This window comes from Dioscorea cayenensis, chromosome 18 (genome assembly GCF_009730915.1).
Source record: "Dioscorea cayenensis subsp. rotundata cultivar TDr96_F1 chromosome 18, TDr96_F1_v2_PseudoChromosome.rev07_lg8_w22 25.fasta, whole genome shotgun sequence".
NCBI classification, from domain to species: domain Eukaryota; kingdom Viridiplantae; phylum Streptophyta; class Magnoliopsida; order Dioscoreales; family Dioscoreaceae; genus Dioscorea; species Dioscorea cayenensis.
Genome location: NC_052488.1, coordinates 23764182 through 23790269, shown reverse-complemented (window position 1 = coordinate 23790269; position 26088 = coordinate 23764182). Strand labels below are relative to the sequence as shown.

At 37.2% G+C, this 26088-nt stretch overlaps 2 protein-coding genes across 2 annotated transcripts; both read left to right on the top strand.

The window, feature by feature from the left end:
- The first annotated feature begins 6618 nt into the window (after positions 1-6618).
- On the top strand, positions 6619-11279 carry LOC120282623 (AT-hook motif nuclear-localized protein 26-like). The gene is made up of 2 exons (XM_039289459.1): positions 6619-7435; positions 10883-11279. The coding sequence occupies exon 1, from the start codon at positions 6728-6730 to the stop codon at positions 7433-7435; it is 708 nt and encodes a 235-aa protein (XP_039145393.1). The 5' UTR covers positions 6619-6727; the 3' UTR covers positions 10883-11279.
- Positions 11280-21280: 10001 nt separating this feature from the next.
- On the top strand, positions 21281-22708 carry LOC120282982. Its single transcript, XM_039289809.1, has one exon. The coding sequence runs from the start codon at positions 21281-21283 to the stop codon at positions 22706-22708; it is 1428 nt and encodes a 475-aa protein (XP_039145743.1).
- Positions 22709-26088: the final 3380 nt, after the last annotated feature.

Sequence of the window (26088 nt, the reverse complement as noted above, 5' to 3'; positions counted from 1 at the left end):
AGACAGCCAGCGGCATCCCACTTACCATGGCAAGCGGGGAGAAGAGAGAAACTCTCACAGAGGAAGAGGGAGGAGACGCTCACAGTTGTTTGAATTTGTTGAGAGCTGAGAAGTATAGTTTACTAGGGCTATGACATGGCCTTTACACTAATCCTTAGTATAAATTTACAAAATAAATTAATATAAATTTACATATCATTCTCAAGAGCTATTTGTATGATGTTATGTAAATATAATATTATTCATTTATATGTAAAATTAATATAAATTCACAAAATTCGCTGACAAGAGTCTACGGCCTTTGTTAAGAGCCCAAATGAAGGGATTCAAGGCATATATAGTTGAACATGGAGGGCCCATGAACTATCATTGAAATGAAGCCCAAAAGGCCCAAATTATAAAAAGGTGAACATTTGGTTTCTGGCTCTTCCGTCTTTTAATGTTCTATTTTGAACTCTATTTTTTAATAAGTAGTCGCCTTTATTTAATAAAAATCCCACAAAATAATTGAAATTGAATCCAATTAACAAGACTTTGTATGGGAAATATATATATATTTTAATAAAGTGGATGAACCATAAATTTATTAAAAAAACTAAATAAGAACAAAGTAAACAAAAACAAGTGCAAAGAAAATAAAAACAAGCCCGGTAAACAGGGATAGGGAAAATATTCATGCAAAGATAGTAAGATAAAGCCAAATCAATACATGTATTATCAATAAATAAATAATTAAATAAATAGTTAAAATATGTTAAGCAGGAGAACGGGGTAGTGAAATCCAGACTTGAAAAAGAATATGACATGAATAAGCAACTGAAGTCTGGAAAACAATCATTCACTGATTCAGTCACTCACTTCACGAGTGGAATAAATAAACATTCATCCATGTTTGGCCAAACGTTGCAATCAAAGTGTAGCGGATGGTGGGACTTATGCCAACAGTAAAGAAGAGATGGCGCACATAACCAATTATTAATAAAGCCGCTGCGCTGCCTTCAGAGCGCATAACTTTGACCTCACGGAGCCCACTTGTTCTTTGGGAGACACGCTGTAGACAAACGGACGGCTGCCGCACCACCTTTCACTTCTCCTTTTTTTTCCCATTTTTTTTCCTTTTTTTTCCTTTTTTATAATTATCATATATATATATAACCTATACTGCAACCCCATTTATTTCTAGCCATGACCATGTGATGATGGGACGTGCGATCTTAGGCCTGTGTACTTAGCCACTGAACTTGCCTTGCCCAAAAGGGACGACTCCGAGAAGGTACGGCATGTGAAAACCGAACCAAACTGAGCCATGTTTTAATGGACTTGATTCATTTCTGTTGTATGTTGTGTAACTTATGTTAAATGAGTTGGCCCATTGTGTTTGATTAATTGAGTTGGGTCTCTCTCAGTTGCACACATTTTGAGGTGAGAGGGGAAACATCCATTAAGCGGACAGGCTGGACGCAACGCACCAGCGCATGCAGCTTATCCGATTCAAACTGTAGATGATGACCATGATCAGTGCATGAATGATCCTTTTGTAAATTTATCAATGCATCCAAATAACAGCACCGGTCAAATCAGGTTATATATATATATATGTATCTTCCTTTTTCTGACAGTTTTTTTTTCTGTTATCAAAATCATATTATTATGTTTGTGAAAATCTAGTATAGAATCTTATAAAATTCTTTGGTGATTTTTTTATTATGTTTTTTATTTAAAATATTACAAATAAATTCTAATTACATAATTATAGATATTGGTGTCAACAATAGAATAATCCAATGGTATATTTTTCATATATACTAAATAAAGTCATTATTAAAAAGTATATTTTTCATATATACAATGTATATGTATACAGAGCAAGAGATTAGATTTTATGAGATAAAATAGAGTTAATGAACAAATTATTAAAGAGGCAAGATCAAACAAAGTGTAGTAATATATAATAGTGTAGTAGTATCCTGATTCAGCTCCAAAATAGGACATCTCTCTCTAATACAGCATTGTCAATTGATTAGTGTCATATATACTTGTAATGGATATATTTTAAACTTTGTTAATATTTTTTTTGCACCATTAGTTAATTACAATGTAATCTCTTTCAATATATATGGAGACCAATATATGTCATAAACAATATATATATATATATCCTTAATTTTTTTTTAAATAAGAGTATCAATTTTGAATATATTTTGATTCTTTTTTTTCTTCCTTTGGTTATTTGATAAAAGAATAAATCATATATATATAGAAATTTTACATCTGGAAAGTTTGTTGAATTGTTGTTAAAAATAAAAAATATAAGTTTATTTTTGAAATGCAAAACCTGTCTAATTGATGCAGAAGATAATAATTTTTTAAAAATTCTAAAAAATTAAAGAAAACATAAAACATAAAAAACAAATTTGGTAAAAATTTAATTAATATCAAAATTGAATTATAGCATATAAAAAAATATTAAACAAATTTAAATTTTAGTTATGAAAAATATATAACCACATCTGTCTAGAGAGGTCGGCTTACTTTGGTCAATTCAGTCTTAACAACAATACCGGCTTATTCAATGTCTATATTTAGATTGTCAAGTTGGGTAATTAAAAAAAATTGACAGAATTAGAAGAAATTTCCTTTGGTTAGGTCCAAATCTTCCCTCAGGGTGTAGGTTGGTGTGTTGGAAGAACCTTTACCGTTCTCGCGATCAAGGGGGTTTGGTATCTTAGATCTAAATACTTTCAAACAAGCGTTGTTGGGGAAGTGGTGGTATAAATTTATGATTGACCCAGCCGGTCCGGTGTAACAGTGGTATAGTTTAACTACATAGTGTCTAATTGGAATTTGTTTCCCAGGAAGACGATTAGGATTTCATTCTTCTGAAAAAGGATATCCAGTTGTCTGTTGGTGGTTAGGGGATGTATCACCCAAGGAGTTAATTCGGGGGCCTGGGACACTCTTTCAAAAGACCATGGCTCAATGGGAGGGTCCTTACATTTCTGTGGTCGGATGCGTTTTGTGAGACTCAACATCACAATGGCACCATGCAGGAATTAGCTTGTTTGTTAGATGAAGTTCCTTTCAATATTGAAAATCCAGACACTTTTCATTATCGAGAGTGATTTTCACATAATTTGGGAGTTGTCAGGGACAAGAAAGTGGTGGACTCTTACGGCAAATGGGTCATTTACGATGAAGCCCTTTTATAATTATTTGAATGACGGGGGCATGTGTTGCTCGATTTCTAGGTGGTTCTGGCGAAGTAATTGCTCGCAGAAGATTAATATCTTCAATTGGTTGGTGTGAAAAATATAATTCTCCCTATAAAATTTGGAGAAGAGAAGATGTAATAGGCTTCCAACATCATCTTGTGTGATGTGCCATTCGGGGATCAAATCGGCCGGTCATCTATTTCTTCGATGTTCGTTTGTTAAATTTGTTTGGGAATATTTTTTCAATTTTTTTTCAAATTTCTGAAGCACCCCAACCTATGTGTCACATTTGGAGAGAGTGGAGTTCTCTATTGATGCCGCTAATCAAGGATATGGAGGGTGCTGACTATGGCCTTGTTTGGATTAGCTTAATAAAAAAGTGCTTTTTTTAAGTTTGATAGAAGGACTTTTAAAAAAAGTGCTTATGAGAGTAAGTTAAGTGTTTTTCTATATTTTATGTTTGGATATGTTAATGTAGAAGCACTTTTATATATGTAAAGTTGTTTGGATATGCATTCTTGAAAAAACTTTTTTTAATGTCAAATTACTAAAATGGGCATTCATTAGTTTATTATAATAACACTAATTCTAATACTAATATACTAATATACTAACATACTAATATTAATACAAATATAATAATAATATTAATATGAATACAAATACTAATTAATATACTAATTATAATATATGAATACTAATATGAATACTAATATACTAATACAAATATAAATATACTAACATACTAATATTAATACTAATATACTAATAATAATATTAATATACTAATAATTATAATAATACTAATATACTAATATATTAATAATACTAATATGAATACAAATACTAATATACTAATAATAATACTATTACTAATACAAATATACCAATATACTAGTACTAATACTAATATACTAACATACTAATACTAATATATTAATGTACTAATTCTAACACTAATACTAATGTACTATGATTATAATTATAATTATAATCATTATTATTATTATTGAAAAAACAAAAATTATAAAAGCATAGTCATTTCTTTATTTGATAAGGGTAACATAGTAATTTAATAACTCCAAAATAGCTTCTAAGAAGTGCTTTTTCCAAAAGCACCACAAGACTAGCTTCTCAAAAAAGCTGTTTTTCAGCTTTTTTATCAGCTTCTGCTTCTGCAGAAAAGCTAATACAAACATGATTTTTTGAGCCCAGAAGTGCTTAACTTATAAAAAAGCACTCCTGGGCTTTTTAAAAGCTAATCCAAACACCCTCTACAATAGCTCTTGTTTGGAATATTTGGCTTGGTCGAAATGATCGCATCTTTAATGACAAAGTTTTGTCTGTTTTTGCTATTACTCCCTCCATTTCTTTTTATCTGTCATTTTTAAACATTAAGAAACATTTATTATTTTGTTTTTTCCAAAATTACCCTAACACTCTATTCAATACTTTTCTTGAAATTTAATATGAGAGAGAAATGTAAACATATAAATTAGGGGTTATTTTGGAAAGATAACTAATTTTTTATTAAATTATGTGAAATAACCAACTTTCTTGATATGTGAGATTCAGTTATTCATGACAGATAAAAATGAACGGAGGGAGTATATTGAAAATAGATTATATGATATTATCTTTGTTTTTAGCGGTTGCAGAGGGTTTCAAAGCGAAATTTGATGTTCACTACCATTAAATACAGTATGGAGTTCTTAGGTCAGCGTTCAGAGAAGCTTGGTAGTGATACGAGGGCCGAAGAGGCACAGGACCAATTCACAGGAAAGATCTTGCTTTTCTTGTTGGGGGTTCGAGGAAGTCCGCTCTTCCTCGTTTGTTGTTTCTCTTCTTTTGTTGTTCTGAATTCTGCTTTGTGCCACATCTAGTGGTCGGGTGTTTTAGTTTTGTCTTTTTCATTGCTTTTAGTTGTAATTCTGATTGGGGCCTTTTCATGTCGGTATGTACTTCTCTTTTTTAAATGAATGTGGTTTATTTACTTTTTCAAAAATAAATAAATAAATAAATAAATATATATATAATATGGTAAGTTTCATTAAGTCACTGGTGTATTCCACCGTATTTACCATCTCTTTGACATTCCTTGGTTGGACCAACATTTGTCACTATTTATATATAAAAAATATATAATATATGTTAAATATTTAAATTTATATTAAAAAATTATAAAAGGGGGAGCCGAATTCGTAGTATAGAGCTGAGAGGTTGGAGTGTCCGGTTTGGTTTGGGGTGATGGGCCGAGTCATGAGTCATGAGTCATGGATGCTCTTTGTTTCGGACTTTGGCATTCGATACCTTGTCGGGACTTGGAGACAGTGACGCGTTCCCACTCCGTTTCTTCCCCACTTGGTCGTGCGCACGTTACCCCACAAGCCGCTTTCACTCCATCCTCTCTCTCTGCGGTTCTTCTTTTCTCAGCTCAGCTCAGCTCAGCTCGATCAGCTCAGCTCTACCTAGCTCGCTCGCTCATTAAATTAGGCAGAAGGAAAAAGAGAAGAAGGAGAAGATCTCAAGAGAAAGCAAAAACGAATTCCTGAATCCACAGGACGACAGTGATCCAAATATAGTTCAAACTGAGTAGATAGATAACAGAGGTACATGCTACGTACTCGTCCGTGGAGTCGGAAGGAGAGAAAGAAAAAAAAATAAGAGACATCACACAGGTGACTCTCGTGGAACTTGCAGCTATATAATTGCTTCTTATATACACTATATATATATATATATAATCTTTCTTCAGGTGTTAGTTTGGTCAGTCTTATTTGGCTAAATCTTCTCTCATTTCTTTTCTGGCTTTAAAAAGATGGAAAAGCTTATGGAGGAGGAAACTTATAGGCAAGTTGGGTTCTGGTGAGAAGGAGGGTGCTTTAGTGGCCCGGATCTGAATAACGAGTTAGATGCCCGTAGCTGTAGCTGGGAATGTGTTGTCAGCTGCTATATATCCAGATCCCAAGGTCTTATTAGCTAGGGTTGCAGCAGCAGCAGCAGTAGCAGAAGCTGGAAGTTGCAGCAGAGCCAGTACATCTTCTTCCATCCATCCATCCATCCATCCATCAACCTTTAATAAATTTAGCACAAGAAAGGAATCTTCTTTCTCTTCTTCTTCAACTTCTACTTCAACTTCAACTTCTACTACTTTTGTTTCTTCTAGTCTTTCTCTCCTTGTGCTCGATCAGTAGTACTGTCATATCCATCTTCTTCAAAGGGGATCATGGCCAACCGTTGGTGGGCTGGGAGTATAGCCATGGGAGGGATCAACCCAGTGGCTTCCTCCTCGTCTCCACCTCCCTCCCTTCACCTTCGGAACCCCGCCGGCGATGACCTTAGGAATCCACAGCAGTTTCATCATCTCAGCCCTCTCGGCTCTATACGACGAGACCAAGACCCCTATCCCCACTGCCACCCAAAGCAGTGGGAGTAACAATAACCCCAACGACGATGACGACAGTGGTGGCAATGCTGATGACCAGACCGCTGCTGGCGGGGCTGGATCTGTTGAGATGGCAGAGACTGGTGGCTCGGCTGGGAGCAATAACGGCCGGCGGCCCCGTGGCCGCCCACCCGGATCCAAGAACAAACCGAAGCCACCCATCATCATCACTCGAGATAGTCCCAACGCTCTCCGTTCCCACGTTCTCGAGATCGCCAACGGTACTGACATCATGGAAGCCATGAACAACTTCGCTCGCAAGAGACAGCGCGGTGTTTGTATTCTCAGTGCGAGCGGTGTCGTCACTAATGTATCTCTCCGCCAACCCGGTGCTCCGCCGGGAGCTGTAGTCACGCTACACGGCCGCTTTGAGATTTTAAGTCTTTCCGGCGCGTTCCTTCCAGCGCCGTCGCCTCCGGATGCTACGGGGCTGAAGGTGTATCTCGCCGGCGGGCAAGGGCAGGTTGTGGGAGGCAGTGTCATGGGGGAGCTGCTTGCTTCAGGGCCAGTCATGGTCATTGCTGCAACGTTTTCTAATGCTACTTTTGAGCGACTACCATTAGAGGATGATGCTCCGGCTGGTGAACAGCCGGTGTCGGAGGGGATGCAGCTACAACAGAGTCCAGGTGGTTCTGCAGGTGCGGCTGGTTTGGCTGCTGATCCTTCATTAGCCCCCATGTTGAACCTCCCCCCAAATCTAATCCCCAATGGTCAGTTTCCACCTGACATGTTTGGTGCCTGGCCTCCTTCAGCTCCTCGTCCTCCGTCCTACCAATAAGTCTCTCTCCTTCTCCCTTTAATATTACTCTTTTGAAATATCATGTTTTCTTTTGTTATTTCATGTTTTCTTATTGCCTTCAGATCTTATCATGCTTCATGAACATCTAGAGTGTATATTGGTTTCAGATAGAGAGATAGATAGATAGATGGGATAGATGAACTTGATGTTTTGATCTACCCATTGGTTATCCTGTTCGGCAAAGTTTTAGTATCATTGTAGAAGACGAGACAAGTGTGGGCAAGGATGTGACAGCTCTCTTGGGGTCTGCAAACTTGTTGTTTTAATTAATGCCAATGGAGTTAAAGAGTGTTGCAGTATTTTTAAACTTTGAAACTTTGGGAGGTTCTTTGGAGTTTGGTCATCTAATTCCTTCAAATCAGGTGCCCAATAGGAGACGGAGTTGGTAGCATGCGTTACTAATTAGCTACTTCCAAACTAGAAGCTTTTTAGGTTTTTCTTTTTTTTTTCTTTTATTATGTAGTTTCAGACTTAGCTTTGATGGCTTCACAGTTGAACCATTTCATTTATATGAACTTCAAAGAAAGTGTCAGGAGAACGTGACAGCAAACAGTAGGATTACTAGAAGATAAGAACCCCATACTGAATACAACTGGAGGAAAACAGTATAAGCAAAACAAGCAACAATCACACGGACCATTTCATTAATCCATTTTGTATCATGTGTAAGTGGATGTGAAGCAGGAGACCAAATCATGCATATACGACCACCTTGGTGTGCATTACTGCATTGGATCCTTATCTTATCCAACCATGTTTATTAGAAGATGATAATGTTCTTGGGACTTGTAGAGCCTGTCAACTTTTCTATTGAAAAGAACCTTTTTGAGGGATCTTTGCTGATGGAAAGAAATCAGCATAAATATTAGATACTTGTGAAGTTACATTCATATCACTGGAAATTTTCATAATTGGGAAACTGTTTCCTGCAATAAATGGTTTCATATCCCTCGTCTATTATTATTGTCTGGTATGGTGTCTCTCATGCTAGCTTTGAATCTCTCTCTTCATACCAATTAGCAATATATATATATAAACCCAAGGCAACCTCCAATATTTTCTTCTACATTAGCTCAAGGTCTGACATGCTGTTAGACATGCTTATTATTCTGAATCACTGTTAGAAATCATCACTAGCTACATCTTAATACCTGTTCAACGTTTATGCTTTTCTTCTACATTTTATGTGCATAGCTAATTAGGAACTTCTATGTATGCACTGTATCATATGTTGATCCCTTTAATGTAACTAAAGTTTTGTCTTATCTGATATTCCTCAATGTGAGAAATTAATACAGTAATTTTAGTTCAGACTTGGTTGATAACTTGATATGAAATTGCCTTTTGGTATATTTCATAAGTCTCATCAGCCTAGGTTATGATACATGCAACCATATTTCCCTATCTTCCTTTGGTACTTTTTCTATTTATTTATTTATTTTGTTAAAAGTAACCATAGTGGCATGATGGTATCTAGTTGAGTTCATGACCATTAGATTTTTCTTTTTTCAGATCGTGAGATTGTATGTATTGCTTTGCATTTTCTTGTAGAAATGAAATAAACGGACCATCTACAGATATTATGTATTGATGGGCAAACTTGTAACCCTACTTTGCTTGAAAATTTCTTTGTGGTATATCATGTTCTCCAATCTCAAGATATACCCTGATTGTAGTTGTCACTAACTAGTCTTGGAATTCTGAAAGGCTGTTTATATATCCAAATCTAGATTCAAGATGAGATGAACAAATTTTGTTTATAGAATATTATGAAAGTTGTCTTCCATTATACTATAAACACCACTCTTGAAATTAAATTTCCAATCACTCTTGAGGAAATTAATTACTTAATTGAGCTTTGAGTGGTGTACATTGCCATGATTTTTGTAAACCAAGAAAATTTGAAATTTGAGAGCAGAAGTGGACTTGCATTCTCTACATATCAGTATGAAGTTAGTACCACTGAAGTTTAGCATACAACATGATGAAGATGTTTCTCTTCACCTCACTACTTTTATGAAGTTTGCTCTTGGCCAAGATTTTTCATGCAAAACATTTCTTGAAACTAATAAAAACTATTTGATTTGTCCAAAGTTGAAGATCGACCTATCATTAAAATTATTAATTGGTTCCTTTTTTCTGTTTAGTGCCTTGGTTTGGATCATAGTTGTCAAAGGGGTGCCTGAGCTCCTCGGGAGCAAGGTTCAATAGCTTGCGCCTTTATAGGTGTCAGGCGGGCACTGTTACAAAGGCGCGTGCCTTTGAGCCTAGGCGCAAGGCTCAAGGCGTGAGCCTAGGCTCGCTTTCGTAATATCAACAAATTTATTTGGTTATTTTTTTTTAAAATATTGAGTTTAACTTATAATCTTATCCACACATCTTTGATGATTAAAAATAAAAGAGGCCTATATACAATCAGAGCCGTTTAAATTTAGGTGACCAACACACAATCAACCATGTAGAATCAAGACTTCATCTCTTCTCTTCAGGCCGATCCACTATTTAGATGAAAAGAATGATAAATTTGAAGAGGAAATTGATGATGTTGGATGATGATGAACTTGATGATTTTGATGATCGTCACTAAAATCTAGATTTTATTATATTATGTTAGGATTTGGACTATATATATTCATTATATCATATTATCGCATTTTGTATTATACATTTGAAGATTATTTTGCATATTATTATGTATGTTTTTTTTTTCTAATGTCTGATTGCCTTCCATGATATTAATCTTTAGAACATTTTAAAATTTTAATACAAATTAATCTTTAGTACAAATATTTCTAATTTTTTAATTTTCTTTAGTGGTGGCAAATGCGTCTAGTGTTAATCAGGCGCGCGCCTGCGCCTTACACCTAGGCCCTAGGACCCCCTTGCGTCTAGATGCGCCTTACGCCTATGACAACCTTGGTTTGGATTCCAAACTATATTATCCTGTATTGAAAGCTGAGTCTTAAGTAGATCGATATATGTTGACTGTCTTGGCTTTTAAGAGCATCACTTAATCAATGGATCTACCTCAATAGATGTCTCATATCTATCTTTTGTGACAATTTGTTTTTTTCATTCCCTTATCTAGTAAGAATTTATCAATATTTTTTTATTCAGTGATCTTCATAAAAGATGAGCACTATGATTTAGTCATCATGGAGTGACAAAAAGACTTTTTTATAGAGTTCAGGAACAATTAGTATGTATTGGAGCAAGGATAAGTTACATTTGAAATTTTCTTTTGGAAAATGCCAATATATCTTACATAAATAAAAGGATTTATGATATTCTTTTGGCCTTGATTGTCGTTTATTTGCATCTTATGCACTTGAAGCTTAATTTAGTGACTTTGTTTAACAATATAGTTCCTTATTGCTCAGTAGCTTTCACTTTACACTAATCCCATCGAAACTTATTCCATTGCAGTTGGGAGGAGATAAAAAATAGCAATCTAAACAGATGGAACTCGCCTCTTATGCCAGGAAAGAATCACAATGGCATGAATGATGGGAGAGAAGTGAATATTGTCTTATCAGACCACCACATTGCAGCACCGAGCTTTTTTCTAGGTCGATGAGCATGTTGGCCATTGCTAATTCACCATAGAACTAGATATCCCGTTACTAATTCGGATTTCAATACTGGCAGGTGATTGTTGTGTCTTAGTCTCATTCTAATTAATGGTACTATGTGTGTTAACTTCTCATTTAATTCTGGTCTATTTACTAGATGAAGAAAAAAAATATTGTGTACATGATTCTTGCGCTATATTGTCAACGACGTCGGTACACGGCACAAGAAATCATAGATTAATTTTCTGCCACTTTTATGTACAATGTTGATGCTGTTTCTTAATATCATATTTCAACTGAATTGTCAAATATGAATGACCAGGAACAGCACAGTATGCTATGTGTGTTGTGTGCCTGATTAAATAGTGATTAATTAAACAGCCACCGGATTGATTGTTGTGTGAATGCTTGAAAACTTATTAATTTGCGGTATTTGGTCAATTTAAACATTGACACTCGTATTATATATTCATATTTTATGTTTCATGCTTTTTTGTCAGTCATACAATTCGGAGACAAACAACTGCATGAGTTTCAATATAGAAGTTTCTTTGTTGCATAGATGTATGTGTGCGTTGGAAAACACTAACCCAACTTTCATGACAACACCAAATGCTTTCACTGTCTCACTGCTCACAGAGTTCAGTCATGTTTGAGAATTTTCAGGGTTCAGCCTTTGCCAGCATTTAGCTGATTTCCAAAATCATTGTCTTTGTTCAAGAGGACATCTAGATTTGAGAAGCACTGCTGATTCTCTCTATATACCTAGGTTTCTGTGTTTTCTAACACTTTTTCTTTCTTTAAATCAAGGATGGTGCAGAGATAAATTTATTTTTGGTATTTGCTTTATTGGTATTTTTCACGGCATTGAGTCATTGACAGCATCATTATCTTCTCATTCTTTTATACAGGATGCCTTTTTTCTCCACATAGACATAATGGGCACAGCTTAACCAAACTCAATCTTAAATCAAGGATATCAATTAGAGTCATTTGACAGGTTATCCTTAATTACACCAAATATATAAATATATATATATATATATGTGTGTGTGTGTGTGTGTGTGTGTGTGTGTGTGTTATTTAAGGCTTGTTTGTAAAGTTGTTGTGTTGTGTTGTTTTCGGAAGAAATGGCATTAGGAGAGTTTTGGGTAGAAACATATGATTTTTATAGGAGAAAGAAATAAAGTACAACTCTCTTATTATTTTTTTATTTTTTTATTTAAATAAATATATTATATATTAATTAAAAAAATGTAAGAAGGATCCAAAAATACAAAGAATTATCTAATTTGAAGTAGTTTATCCATCTTTTTTTTAAAGAATAAAAAAACTAAAATAAAACATGAGATCCTCTTTAACTATGCGAATGAGGAATACACAGATTGGGTATCTTGACTCTACCCTCAAGATCATCTCCAAGCTGCTAGCTACTCGGCTGAGTAAGGTGATTGGGTATCTTGTTGACAATTCGCAGTCGGCCTTCATCAAAGGTAGATGCATTGTTGACAACATCGCCACGACCTGAAGAATTGATTTTTAGCATTCATAAGCGTAGGCTTCCAGGCCATATCCTAAAGGTTGATTTCTCAAAGGCGTGACTCGGTGGATTGGGATTTTCTCTTTGACCTACTGGAGGCTAGGGGCTTTGGCAGGCGTTGGGTTGGCTGGATGCGAGCCCTTCTTTTCTCCTCTAAGGCCAATATCCTCGTCAATGGTTCGCCAAGTGGGTATGTGCGTTACCATCGAGGTTTGCGACAGGGGGACCCTCTTTCCCCTCTGCTCTTCGTTCTGGTGTCGAATGTGTTGGGGACCATGTTCTCTCATGCATTAAACTCCGTGTGTTGGTCGTGTCCCGTCTAGGGGCCGTAGGTGGATGTGTAATTTGCATTACGCAGACGATTTACTCATCGTGAATTCACCGGGGTTTGAGGACTTGCGATCGTTAGTCGTTGCTATATCCTGTTCAAGGGATGTCGTAGTCGGAAACCAACTTCTTAAAAACTTATCTGTTCTCTTCTCGCTACCGACCAACTTCCCGAAGTCATGCTCGAGGCCCCCGACCCTTAGTCCGTGCGGTTGGCAGCCCTCTGCTACATATCTTGGTATACCTATTTCTGGAAAAAGGGCAAGGTAGAGGGACTAGGAAATCCTCATGGCCAAGGTCCGGGGGAGGTTATCCTCTTGGAAAGCTCGCCAGCTGTCTATCAGTGGTAGACTTACTTTGTTAAATTCGGTTCTCTCCGCAATTCCAACGTACTGGATGTCTATCTTTCGACTTCCGAGCTGGGTGATAAGGGAGGTGGACAGGCTCAGGAGGGACTTTTTGTGGTCGGGGCCTGATTAGGATAAACCCAAATGTCGCCCTCGTCACCGGAAGATTATTTGCGCATCAAGGAGTTAGGTGGGTGGGGCATTCTCTATTTGAAGGTTTTCAACTCGGCCCTCCTTGGCAAGTGGTGGTGGAAATTGTACTCGGATGCGAGTCAAAAGCGGGTGACGATCAGGCGTTATAATTATGGGATTTCGGATCGAACTCGCACATTCACCGCCACTGAAGGACCTCTTTCTTTTAGAGCGGTCTTTTCGACTGCTTGTCGGCGCTAAGAGGTTGCACTGTGCAAATCGTTTCTGATGGTTCCCGCATTTTATTCTGGAAAGATAAATGGCTTAACGGTCGGGCGCCTATGAATATTTGGCCTCGACGTGTTTTTTTCGCGTCGAAAACCCCTAACCGCACCTTTTAAGGATTTATTTCACATTCTAGATCTTGCGCCTTTTACGGAGGATGCCGAGGTGGGGAGTTTTCTGGAGACTTTCACCCTCCGCGAGGGTCTGACTGAGGATGATCTAAAATGGTGGGCTCTAACTCCGAGCGGACGCTTCTCTGTTAAATCCTTCTACACCTTTCTTGTTGATGGAGGAATTAAATGCCCAATGGCCAGGGTTGTATGGAATTCCCTTTGCCCGCAGAAGGTTAACATCTTCAATTGGCTTGCTTGGAAGAATAAGATCCTTACTTTGGAAATCTTAGTTCGTTGGCGTTGCAACAGACTTCCTACCTCTACTTGTGTCCCTGCGCTATGCATCGTGAATCTGGGATCACCTTTTTTTCGAATTGTCGCTTTGTTGAACCAATTTGGTGTTTCTTTCTAAACCTTTTTGGTTTCATCGCGCTTCCTCTTTCCTTAGATGAAGTGTGGGGATCTTGGTGGTTTAATCAGGCTCTAACTGCGGACCCTTAGGGCGTGTCATTGTGAAAGCGGTTATTTGGCATGTCCGCTTGCTAGAAATGACTGCATTTTTAATGCTGGTTGTTTGTCCCCTTCTACTGTAATTTTGAAGATTGTTCATGTTCTAATCATCGCGGGTTTTTCTCGCAGCCCCTCCCTCACAGCAAGCGAGCTTTGTTGAGCATGCTTCTACTTTGCGTCGCAGTCTGGTGTTCTTTGCGCAACATATTGACCCCACGGTGGAGTGACCTCGTGGCGTGGACCCTGGGTTCGAGAACCGGGACAAATGAGTTTTTTTGTTCTCGGTCACTCGCTTTGGCTAGGGGTGTGTTGGCCATTTGTTTTTGGCTATCTATTTTTGTATCCACTTCTAGTGGACTGTTTTTCTCCTGTCTGTGGTTTTCTCTGTACGTTTGGGTTGACCGGGGTGTATATGTTTTCCTTTTCTAATGCATGTGGTTTATCCACCTTTTTTTTAAAAAAAAAAAAATACACAGATCATATATATATCTTTTCGTCCATTGCCATCATATGGTCCACATTTGGAACCAGTTTGACAAATGATTGGACTACTACAATTCCTAGTTCCATGGCCAAAGTTTGGACATCTTGAATCTTTGACCTAGAAACCCAACATCAAGTGATTTGGGGCTTCTAAGCCAAAAATTATTGTATGAAATATTTGATTGGAAAGGAATAACTATATTTTCTAGCAAGTGAATCATTTCATGTTTTAACTATCATTAAGATTGATTACATGTTTATTTTTTGGTATTTGTTGTCTAGGATTCGAAGAGAAGCATGCTAAGTGACTCTATTGCCATAATCAAATAAAGCCTCAAAAAAATTTTTATTTTATTTTATTTTATTTTTTGTCTATTCTAGCACTAATGGGAAGTCCTTGTGCTAATGCTGAGACGTCTGACATTTATTAAGAAGTGGCCCCGCTAAACAATTACAATTGATTACCGCTCCAATTGTAAGCACTAGGGGTGGCAAAAATTCGGGTCCGGACAAAACCGGGTTCGGACAACTACTAATATAAATAGAAAAACTTGTGTCCCAACCCGGCCCGGTTTTAAATCCGGACAAACTTGGCATGTCCAAACCCGGTTTATTTTAAAACCGGGTTGTCCGGATGTGCAAAATTTGTCCGAATTCTATAAGCTATTTTTTAAGTTCGCTCAAATATTAAATTATACAAAAATAATTTAATTCACATTAAATGCAAAAACATCAATAATCCAAAACTCAACTCAAATTATAGAAAAATCTAAGTCTTAATAGAAAAAACAATATATGTTTAAAGTTTTTAGAAGAATAGCCTTAAAACAAATGGGCCTAAGGGTTGTGAGCTTTTAAAGTTTTAGGGGTTAAAAGAGGGCCCGGTTGTCCGAATTTCTATGTCCGGATCCCGGCCCGGATTTAAACCGGACAACTAAAGCCATGTCCGGACCCGACCCGCGATTTGCAAACCTTATGTCCAAACCTTTTTATTCGGGCCGGACAAAACCCGGGCCAGTGGTCCCGAGCAGATTATTGCCACCCCTAGTAAGCACCTTGAAACACATGCCCTTCTTTTGTTTTGTAAAGCCGCCCAATTAAGTGCTTCTTGTGGTTGTAGTTTATATATCTCCTTAGCTTATGTTCTCTATCTGATCAATCTAACTTTGTATCTCTCTCTTTTTTGTATTTTAATCTTAATTTTAATATCTTTTAGTTGTTTATCTACTTTTATGATTTTTTTTTTTAAACAAGTTAGAAATTAAGATAGTAAATTGAATCTATGGTAAAGAGAAGTGGACTTCAATTCATCTCCTATAATATCTTAAAGAAACCATTTTTGTAATAGGGAAGTAGTTATTTCATTCTCTTTTCAAATGAAATGTTAAGAGTTTGGATCCATTATTTCTCCACATTACTATATATCTATCTATCTATCTATCTATCTATCTTAAACATAAGTCGTTTTTCTTTGATTTAAATTCTTCTATAACTTTTTGTGTGAATTTTTTTATCTGACTATTTTATTTTTAGGCCCAATTGCTGTAGTGACCATCTTATTTCTCAATACTGTTATATAGGAAAAAAATAGAAGTTTCTATTGATCTTCATTTCTAAAGAGTAAACACACAGATTTTACCTAGGATCAAAACTTGTAAGATAAACTATATTTATATAAACTTTTTGTAGTTTCCTTGGCCAACTTTTTTTTTTTTTTTAATGAAATGAATAAACCATAAATTTATTAGAGAAGCCAACAGAACACATGTACATCAAGAAGAAAAGCAAAACAAAGGGCACACTAAAAGTGGGACAAAACAAACACACAATACTAAAAAAGACTCAACATAGAGAAAGGATCACTAAGTGAGTTCAGATATAAATAAATATAGAAATTAAAGACTAGCTGGAACTGCACTAGTCCATCAGATTTAGAGGCTACTAGGCTCACCTCCCTTGAGATCCACGAACACTAGGCTTCTCTTAACAATGTTGACAAACTCCTCCAGCATTTGGCACTTGAGGTCTAGGGCAACAAATACCCAAAAAGAAAAAAAGATCAGTCACTTTAAAATTCACATAAACAAGCATCAAAGATACGCTTATTCATTTCTAACCAAACATTGCAAAGAATAGCTCTAGACAAGGTATATATCTCAGATGTCTTTTTGCTTCCCCGTGAGACCTGTCATCTAGGAGTTCCACATAGACTCAAGGGATTCTGGTCGACAAAATGGACCAAGGTTTTGAAGGAAGTGCTCCCAGACTTGCACCACAAAAAAAGCAATGAAGAAACATATGATCTATAAATTCTATTGATGGGAATTAAGCAATAATCTCAATAACAAAAACAACAAATAATTACTTCCCAAGCTTGCTAAGTTAAAAGGAGTAAGTTAATAGAACAAGAAATACAATCACATGAGACACCAAATCTTTTACGTGGAAAACCCTTAAATCAAGGGTGAAAAACCACTAGACAATACTGACCAAACCAAGCTCCATTATGTTCAAATTTAGGGTACAAGAAAATCTAGCAAGAGCACAAATCAGAAAAAAAAACACACACACACACACACAACTTAATCAAAGCAATAGCTAAAACAAGCTATATCTCATAGACAAGAAAGCAAAAATTAAACTTTCTGTAGCATCTATTTAGAACTTAATATCTGGAGCTAGAAGAAGCAAAACAACAAACTGGCTGGTGGAAATCAAGCTATGATATCCCAAACGTGTCCACAAAATTACAGCTTAATCGGAATTTGTTTGACCCTCCAAACACCAACTTGAAGTCATTGCTCCCTGATAAATCTGAATCAGAAATCTGCAGTTTTCTCTTGCGGGTGTTATTCTTTTTTCTGATTATTAATCTCACAACCCCTTTTCTCTGTACCCTAATTTGATGGGAAAACACTTAGTAAAGTGACCCCTAGTCGGCTTGTATCATTTGGCATTTTCTCCATATAGGAAGGGAGTACCCAACATCTATAGTCCCATAACATAGCATACAAGTGGTTGCAGGTAGCTTGTTAGGATTTTCTTGTCCCAAGCTAGCCAAGTGAAAGCTTTAAACTTTTTTGGACAAAATCCTTTCCAAATGGCTTTACTAGGACGACAACTAAAATCCCTCTATCTATAAGGAAGTTGTAGAAAGATTTCACTGTAAAAATTCCATCTGGATGTACCACTCCAATGTTTTAGTTCTTTAGTGTCGCTACCCAACTTTACTAAACAATAATCATTAAAGGGTTTGGTGTCTCTTAAGTTGCGAAGTCTGAGGCTAAGTCTTGATCAATTGTGTTAAATGGAAAAGGGGAGGTTGTGAAATCAGTTGGCCGAAGATAGCGAGAGTCTCTCCTTTCCCACCCTAACGGTCTAACCAAAAAAGTGTATTATGGACTTCTACACGGGGCAGTGAACTTAGAATGAATTAATTGGGCCTGTATTGCTCTTATTCCTAAGGTATTAAGTCCGTCCAATCTGGGTGATTATCGACCCATAAGCCTTATTAACTCCTCTTTGAAAATCCTTAGTAAGCTTCTGGCTTCGAGGCTTAGTTTGGTGATTGACTCCTTGGTGGATCATGCGCAATCTGCTTTCCTCATAGGGAGGTGTATTCTGGATAATATTGCAATGGTGGAGGAGACAATTTTCAGCATACACAAAAGAAGAATGAAGGGTCATATTCTCAAGGTGGACTTTGCGAAAGCTTTTGACTCGGTTGATTGGGACTTCCTGTTGGAGCTTCTGAAGGTTAGGGGTTTTGGACCTAATTGGTTACGTTGGATATCCTCTATTCTTAGCTCGTCGAAAGCTTCTATCTTAATCAACGGGTCCCCTAGTGGTTATGTTAGGTACCAAAGAGGGTTGAGACAGGGGGATCCACTATCGCCCCTGCTTTTTGTGCTTGTTTCAGATGTGTTGTGCACTATGTTCGACAATGCATTGAACTCAAAAATTTTGATTGGGGTGCCTTTGGGTGAGCAGGGTTGTGTCTGCAACCTGCACTATACGGATGATCTTCTGGTTTTGACTGTGGATGGAGCTGAAGACCTTAGGGTGATCAAGTTGATTTTGCTGGTTTTTGAAGGGCTTTCCGGCTTAGAAACTAACTTTTCCAAAACTTTCCTTTACACTATGAATATGCACCAACTTCCTCAAATGAGCGAGGCTAAAACGGTCAACTTTGAGGTGGGTCTTCTCCCTGTAACCTATCTTGGTTTACCTGTTTCGGGTAAAAGACCTCGTAAGCATGACTGGGAAAGCTTGATTGCGAAAGTCAGAGGGCGTCTGTCCTCCTAGAATTCTTCATATATATCTATTGGAGGACGGCTCACCCTTGTCAACTCGGTGTTATCGACGGTGCCGACATATTGGATGTCTCTATACCGGTTACCTAAGTGGGTGATTAAAGAAATTGATAGGATTAGAAGAGACTTTCTTTGGTCTGGTCTTGACATTGAACATCCTGGTTGTCGTCTTGTGGCTTGGAGTAATATCTGTCGCGCAAAGGAGCAAGGAAGGTGGGGTATCTTGGAGCTATTGTCCTTTAACGTGGCCTTGCTTGGGAAATGGAGATGGAAATCCTGACTAATTCGCACTGGGGGGGGAACCAAGATCCTTAGCTTCAACTATAATGTTACTACTTGGGACTTGTTCAGGGGTCCAAATGGGAGAGTCTCTTTCTTTTGGTCTGGGGTCTCCCGCTGTCTCCCTGCTTTTAGGGGATGTGTATCGGTTCAGATCAAAGACGGTTCTAAGGCACTCTTCTGGAAGGATAGATGGTTAAATGGCGTTGCGGCGATGTACACTTGGCCAGAAGAATTCCTTGCGTCTCCTTCGCCTAACGGGACGGTTCGGGAGTTGGCGTTGTTACTTGGGAGAACACCGTTCGCGAATTACCCCGGGGTGGAGCAGTTTCGCTCTAGGTTAAACGTGGTGACGGGAAGTGATACTGATTTAAAGGTTTGGGGTCTGACGGCCAATGGGTCCTTTTCTGTCAAATCCTTCTACTATATGTTGAATGATGGAGGACTGCGTTGCCCCCTTGCAAACTCCTTTTGGAAAGGCCCCAACCCAAGGAAGGTTAACATTCTTAACTGGCTTGCTTGGAAAAACAAGATTCTTTCTCTGGAAAATCTTTTTAAACGAAGATGTAATAGATTGCCGACAGACACTTGTGTTCTGTGTTATTCGGATGCTGAATCGGTTGACCATTTGTTCTTAAAGTGTCAGTTCACCCGGGAAGTTTGGTCACTGATCAGCAGGTTCCTACTGTTACCTGATCTTCCCCTGTCGATGGGCCTTCTATGGAGTGACTGGAGAGCTGCCTTATGGCCAGCGGTGCGGGGGTTTGGCGATTGGGTTGTTAAAGCTTTTGTGTGGTCTATTTGGCTTACGCGGAATGATTATATTTTTGCTGATAAATGTGATCAGCCCCTTGTTGTCATGAAGAAGACCGCTCATTTGATGTTATCTTGTTTCTCTGCAGCTCCAGATGGCTTTAGAGTCAAGTTGGATGATCCTATCTCCTCTATCAGGCGTAGCTTAGAGTTTGCTGGACCTCATTCTGCGGGGATGGAGGCCACTTCCACGATTGAGGTGGATCAACCTAGTAATGAGGAGTAGCTCTTCTGTTCTGTGTGGGTCAGGAGAAGACCCGTTGTTTCTCCTATGTTTGCTTTCTTTTGTTTTTTGTTTCCACAGCTAGTGGAAGGATCGTTGTATGAGTCATTATGAATAATGTGAGAAATACTTTGCTCCTCTTTTCTTAAAAAAATAAAAAATAAAAAAATAACTTGGCCAAGCCATCTTAAGTTCTTAACTTGATTCCTGGCTTTTCTTAAAATAAATAAATAAATAAAAGACTTGATTCCTGGCCAAAGCTTTTTTAATGTTCCGGTCTTCCCGCTGTATGGACGCGTCCTAAGATTCAGTACGCCCGGGATCCATTTTCAAATGGGAAACAACATAGATAATCACCATCTCAGTGTTTGATTTTAGCTCCCAAAACAAAACACTAAGCCTGGATGTGACTCAATTCACGTCATTCCTTCCAATTATTCAAACAAATTGATGGTGTGAAACGAGCAAAAGCGGAAACTCTGCCATGGTTGACGTGCAAGAAGAAAAAATCTCCAATCAAACCACTACGAATTTCCCCTGAAAAAAACCCCCTTCCTTTTTTTTTTTTTTAATTTAAATATCTAAATCCTCCTTTTATGACCTGAGGCTGAGAGTGTGTTTCATTCATAATACTTTAGTCAAAGGAATAAGAGATATATGTAATTGCTTAATTGGTCTTGAATTATTAATGCCAGACAGCCATTCAACTCTTCTGATTATTTGACTCCCTGACTCTCTAACTTCACCCCCGTCCTCACCCAAATTGTACACAAGCGCGTCCCCAGGAAGTGCATACGAAACTGGCCTCTCTGTCTCTTGTTCATATAAGTTATAAATTATCATCATCATCACCTACGCAACAACAGAAGAAACAGAGCATAGTTCTCATGGGGATTCACAAGACTTGGCTCTCAGAGCTAAGAGCTAAAGTTAGCAATAACAATAATGATGTTAATAAACATGAAGAAGTCCTTGGAATCCTGTCCTTTGAAGCAGCGGCCACCATGTCAAACCTTGTGTCCCTTCACAAAGCCTTGTCCGAGACCGAGCTCCACCACCTCCGCTCCGACACCATGCGCGCCCAGGGTGTCTCGTATCTAAACTCCACCGACCAATCCTTTCTCCTCCGCCTCGCGTGCGCCGAATTCATGTCCGACCTTGACCACGCCGCTGAGGCCATATCCCGTCTCGAGACCAAGTGCCACACGCCACGCACTAAGTCCTTCATCCAAGTCTACTCCGACCTCAAAACTGGCAACTCTGATCAAGAACAACTCGGCCCTGGTTCATTCTGCAAGAAAAAAGCAGAGAAGAAGGTGAAAAAGATGGAGAAATACATAGTTTCCACTTCTAAACTTTGCGTGGAGATGGAAGCCATGGATGTTTCCAGCCAAAAGCTTAACAAGCAATGGAACCGATACAGTGGACCCATACCAAACTACAACAACGAGCTCCTTGTAGAAATGAAATCACAGCAACAAAAGATTCAACGTCTCAAAGAGGAATCTCTCTGGAATAAAACCTTCGACAAGGTGGTTCGTCTCATGTCAGCCTCCACCTTCTTCATCTTCGCTCGTGTTTGCTCGGTGTTCGGCCCGTTCGTGCCGGGACTCCCTCCGGTGGTGACATTACACGGGAAAAGCTCGTCCATTTGGTTCGCGCCAGTGTCCAAATTACGTACGCGTACTCGTTTAGCATCGTCCGGGCCGATAGAGAGACGCGTGCCGAATGAATTCCCAATCCGACCGAACTCGTGTCCCATTATAAGTTCAAAAGAAGCAGAGGTGAGCGGGAAGTGGAGTGAAATGTTGGAAGCTCCACCGAACACGGTCGGTTGGTCTTGCATGGCTTTGAGATACGCTGATGTGATCGTGTCCGCTGAGAAGTTACTGCATGTGAGATCTATTGATGAGCCAATGACTGCTAAGGAACAGAGGTGCGAATTAGCGGCCAGGGATGAGTTTTATCGTATGCTCCCAAAAGGGCTTCATGGAGCTTTGAGGAGAAAGCTGAGGGAGTACCGCCGTGATGCTGGGTTCTGTGATAGATTCATGGCCGAAGGATGGAAGGATGCAGTTGAGAGGATCTTGAAATGGTTGGGACCAATGGCGCATGACACGTTAAGGTGGCAAACTGAGAGGAACATGGACAGGAGGCAATGGTTTGATCCAAAACCCAAGGCTTTGCTTCTTCAGACTTTGCATTTCTCTGATAAGGTGAAGACGGAGGCTGCCATTGTTGAGGTTCTTGTTGGTTTGAGCTGTGTTTGCATGTATATGAATTGCCCTACGGAAGAAGCACAACATTCATATTGATCATTATAGAATTGGTGTTGATTTTAGATTAATTTTGGGAGTTTGTTTTCCAGAATGAATCTCAAATGATCATCATTCGCGCCTTGAATGGCCTAGAAAGGTAGAGATTTTTTTCTTCTTTTGTTCTTGTTATCATTATAATTTTGATTTTTATTTTGTAAAAGAAAGGTGAAAAACGCGTTGATTATAGTTGTATTTTGAGACTCTAGAGGTTTCTGAATTTTTGTGTTTATTGAAAAAGGAGAGTCTAGAGTTTGAAACGAGTGACACGAATATAGATTATATATAGATATATATGGAATACTTATTGATCTTTGACTTGGTCGTTTGGGGCATTTCTTGTTTGAAGACGACACTGACCAAACTAAAGTGGGCGCACGTCAGTGGTTTAGACTTAATATCACTGATTAAAATGAGACCGAATATATGGTTGGAGATTAATATAATATATCCACGTCCATGCAGCATTAATTAGAAAATGTTTGATGGCGGGGAATCCACACATGTGCCTGATATCATCTATAATTCTAGATAGGAGAAAAAGAACATAATGAACAATTAAGATTTTTTTTTAAAATATGATATACATAAATATAATTAAAGACTCATCCAATAAGTTGAGAATTAGTTTTTTATTTTATTTTTTTAAATAAAGTGGATAAATTATAAATTTATTAAGAAAAAAAGAAAGATACAGAAAAGAACCAAGTACAAAAAGGGAAAAAAATACCGAATAGAAAAACAACAGTAAAAAAAGTTGATATCCTCACCAGGAATGAGGATAAGACTAAAAGAAAAGACATTAGTGAAAAAGAGGAGAAAGATAACGTGAAATTTGGCCCTGAAAGTCAACCAAATCTGAGCATGAAAGTCGTCCAACAATCGAAAGAAATAGATTACTCACGATCGTGGTGTGGTAATATCATCGCCTATAAGATTTGTGGATCTAGAACTCATGAAGTTAAGGGAATACTTGATCCTCTGAGCAGCATCTGCAGCTGAAGAGACTCCGAATATGTAGAAATCTAAGGAAGAAACATATCCACGGAATTTGAAATTGAGAATTAATTGTTCAACTTTTGCACATTTATCTAGTAACACAAAATTTGAGATGCAAATCCACACCCATAATAGAGCATTTGTTACATCAGTGTATCTAGCGAGATTTGAACTTGGGGCTTTTAAATCATCACACCAACATGTAAGTTCATCATCCCAATTAATTCTATATATACATGCACACATATCCACCTATAGTATTTAAAAAAAATAAAATAAAATCACATTAGATTAATATATAAACATAATGAAATTCATATTGGTGTCGTGGATTAACATTTTATTCTGATTTAACCTAAAGCTATAAATTTTTTATTTTAAATTCATAAAAACTTTTCAAATATTTTAAAAATAATTTTATGATTTATATTAATATTGTAAATAAAAATAAAGCATAAATAGATAATGCAAAGAATAAGTCAACTAGATATGTAATATTCAGTCTATTGTGACTTGTAAGTCTTGCTAGCATCTTCCGGACGATTCTGATGTGGGCTCTAACATTTTATTTTATGTTATTTCAATTAATATATTTTTAGTTAATTTAAATATAAAGTTTAATTTTTTTTATCGACCCGAATAAATCTATGCCTTGCATCGAAACTGACGATCTATGCCCTACAACAAAACCAGCTTAGACATTCAATTGTAAGTACAATATTTTCTTTAGATTCTTAACCTTAAAATCACTCACTATTGATGGGTGTCTAGTCTTTAATTACTTTGCTAGTTTTGATTTATTCTTTGACACAATTAAAAAAAAATTTTAACAAAAATATTTAATCTTTTCTTAAAAATATTTAGAGGCAAATATATCCTTTTTTTATTTTATTTTAATAAAATATTGAGTTACCCAATTTTATAAATAAACATTGAATTAATTTTTTTAAAAAAAATAAAAGAAGAAAAAGAAATCATGTATGCAATCTGATCGGAAGTTGTGCTTTGGAGAAGTTCTTATCCCTGGACAATTAAGCTAACGTCCATTGCATGCTCATAAATGCAACCATCAACCGCCTGCAATAAAGCTGTCCATGACGTGATACGTTGTTTGAGTTAACTCGGTTAAAGTCACGATTTTGATTTATTCAAACTCGTTTAATCAATAAATGTGTTGAATTAAAACGAAGATTTCAGACACAATAAATAAAAATAGTGTAGCATGCCCTGCAAATTCCTTGACCCGAGAGTGATTCACCACCTGTTCAGTCCTTGACAGCTGAAGAGGACTTTTGTCACCTTTTGGCGTACTTCGTCTCGTCAGCTGTGCTTTACTCGTCTTATGTGTTCTCTTAGTAGCTATTTCTCCTGTTTGTTTGTTTTAGGTGATGCTTCATTTCTGGTGATGACTTTCATCCTAGTTCTTTCTTAGTTTTTGTGTTTTCTGTTATTTACTTGTTGTACTTGTCTTTTTATTTCAATAAATTCATGATTTATTTATATTATTTTAAAAAAATAAATAAAAGAGTGGAATTCAAACTCATGTAAATAATAAATATATTGAATTTAATTAAAGATTTCATATATACAATACATGAAAGAGTCAAACTCAAATAATATACAATCGGTACAAAATGAGAGTAGGTAATTCATTCAATCAAGCAGTCTTGCCACAAAGCCTCTAAAACAATGGAGCACTTATTTTTCGGCTATGAATTTTCCGAGGGAATTTGATCTTTTTTTGCCACATCTTATAATTGTTCTCTCCTCCTCCAATCATTTTTACGATTTGGACAACCTGGTTACCTTCACTAAATTCTAGTCTTCAAGTTCTTTGGGACTTTAGCACAAGAGCCATAATATGGAACATATGGCTGGAAAAAAATAATCAAAAATTTCAATTTAATGCTCTACCTTTTTATACTATGATTTTTTTAATATTTTATTTTATTTTATTTTTGTCAAGAAAAAGAGAAAAAAATTTATAAAGCTCAAACATCATGATACAGCCCTCAAGTCACAATAAACAAATCAAACCTAGATAAAGATACATCCAATGGCAATCAAACCAAAACCACACAACCATTAATCTAATACAATCAAAACCACCTCTAAGGAGCACACATCTTCACTACCGGCACCGCCAATCACAACCTCCACAAATTAGACAAGCTTCTCTTGACCAGTTAATGCAAAACCAAATTTCCAATTGGCCAAACAGAGAAACAGGAAAATAACCACCCATCCTCCATAATAGAGCTATATCTACTAGCAAAAACATCAACAAAAATCAGTCCCTACAAAAATACAGATCTGCAGAAACACACCATTCATATCATCAATAAAACCTTATTTAAACCACCTACTTAGAAAAACATTAT

Coding starts and splice junctions, on each gene's coding strand:
- LOC120282623 (XM_039289459.1), top strand. CDS start 6,728: ATGGCAGAGACTGGTGGCTCGGCTGGGAGCAATAACGGCCGGCGGCCC.
- LOC120282982 (XM_039289809.1), top strand. CDS start 21,281: ATGGGGATTCACAAGACTTGGCTCTCAGAGCTAAGAGCTAAAGTTAGC.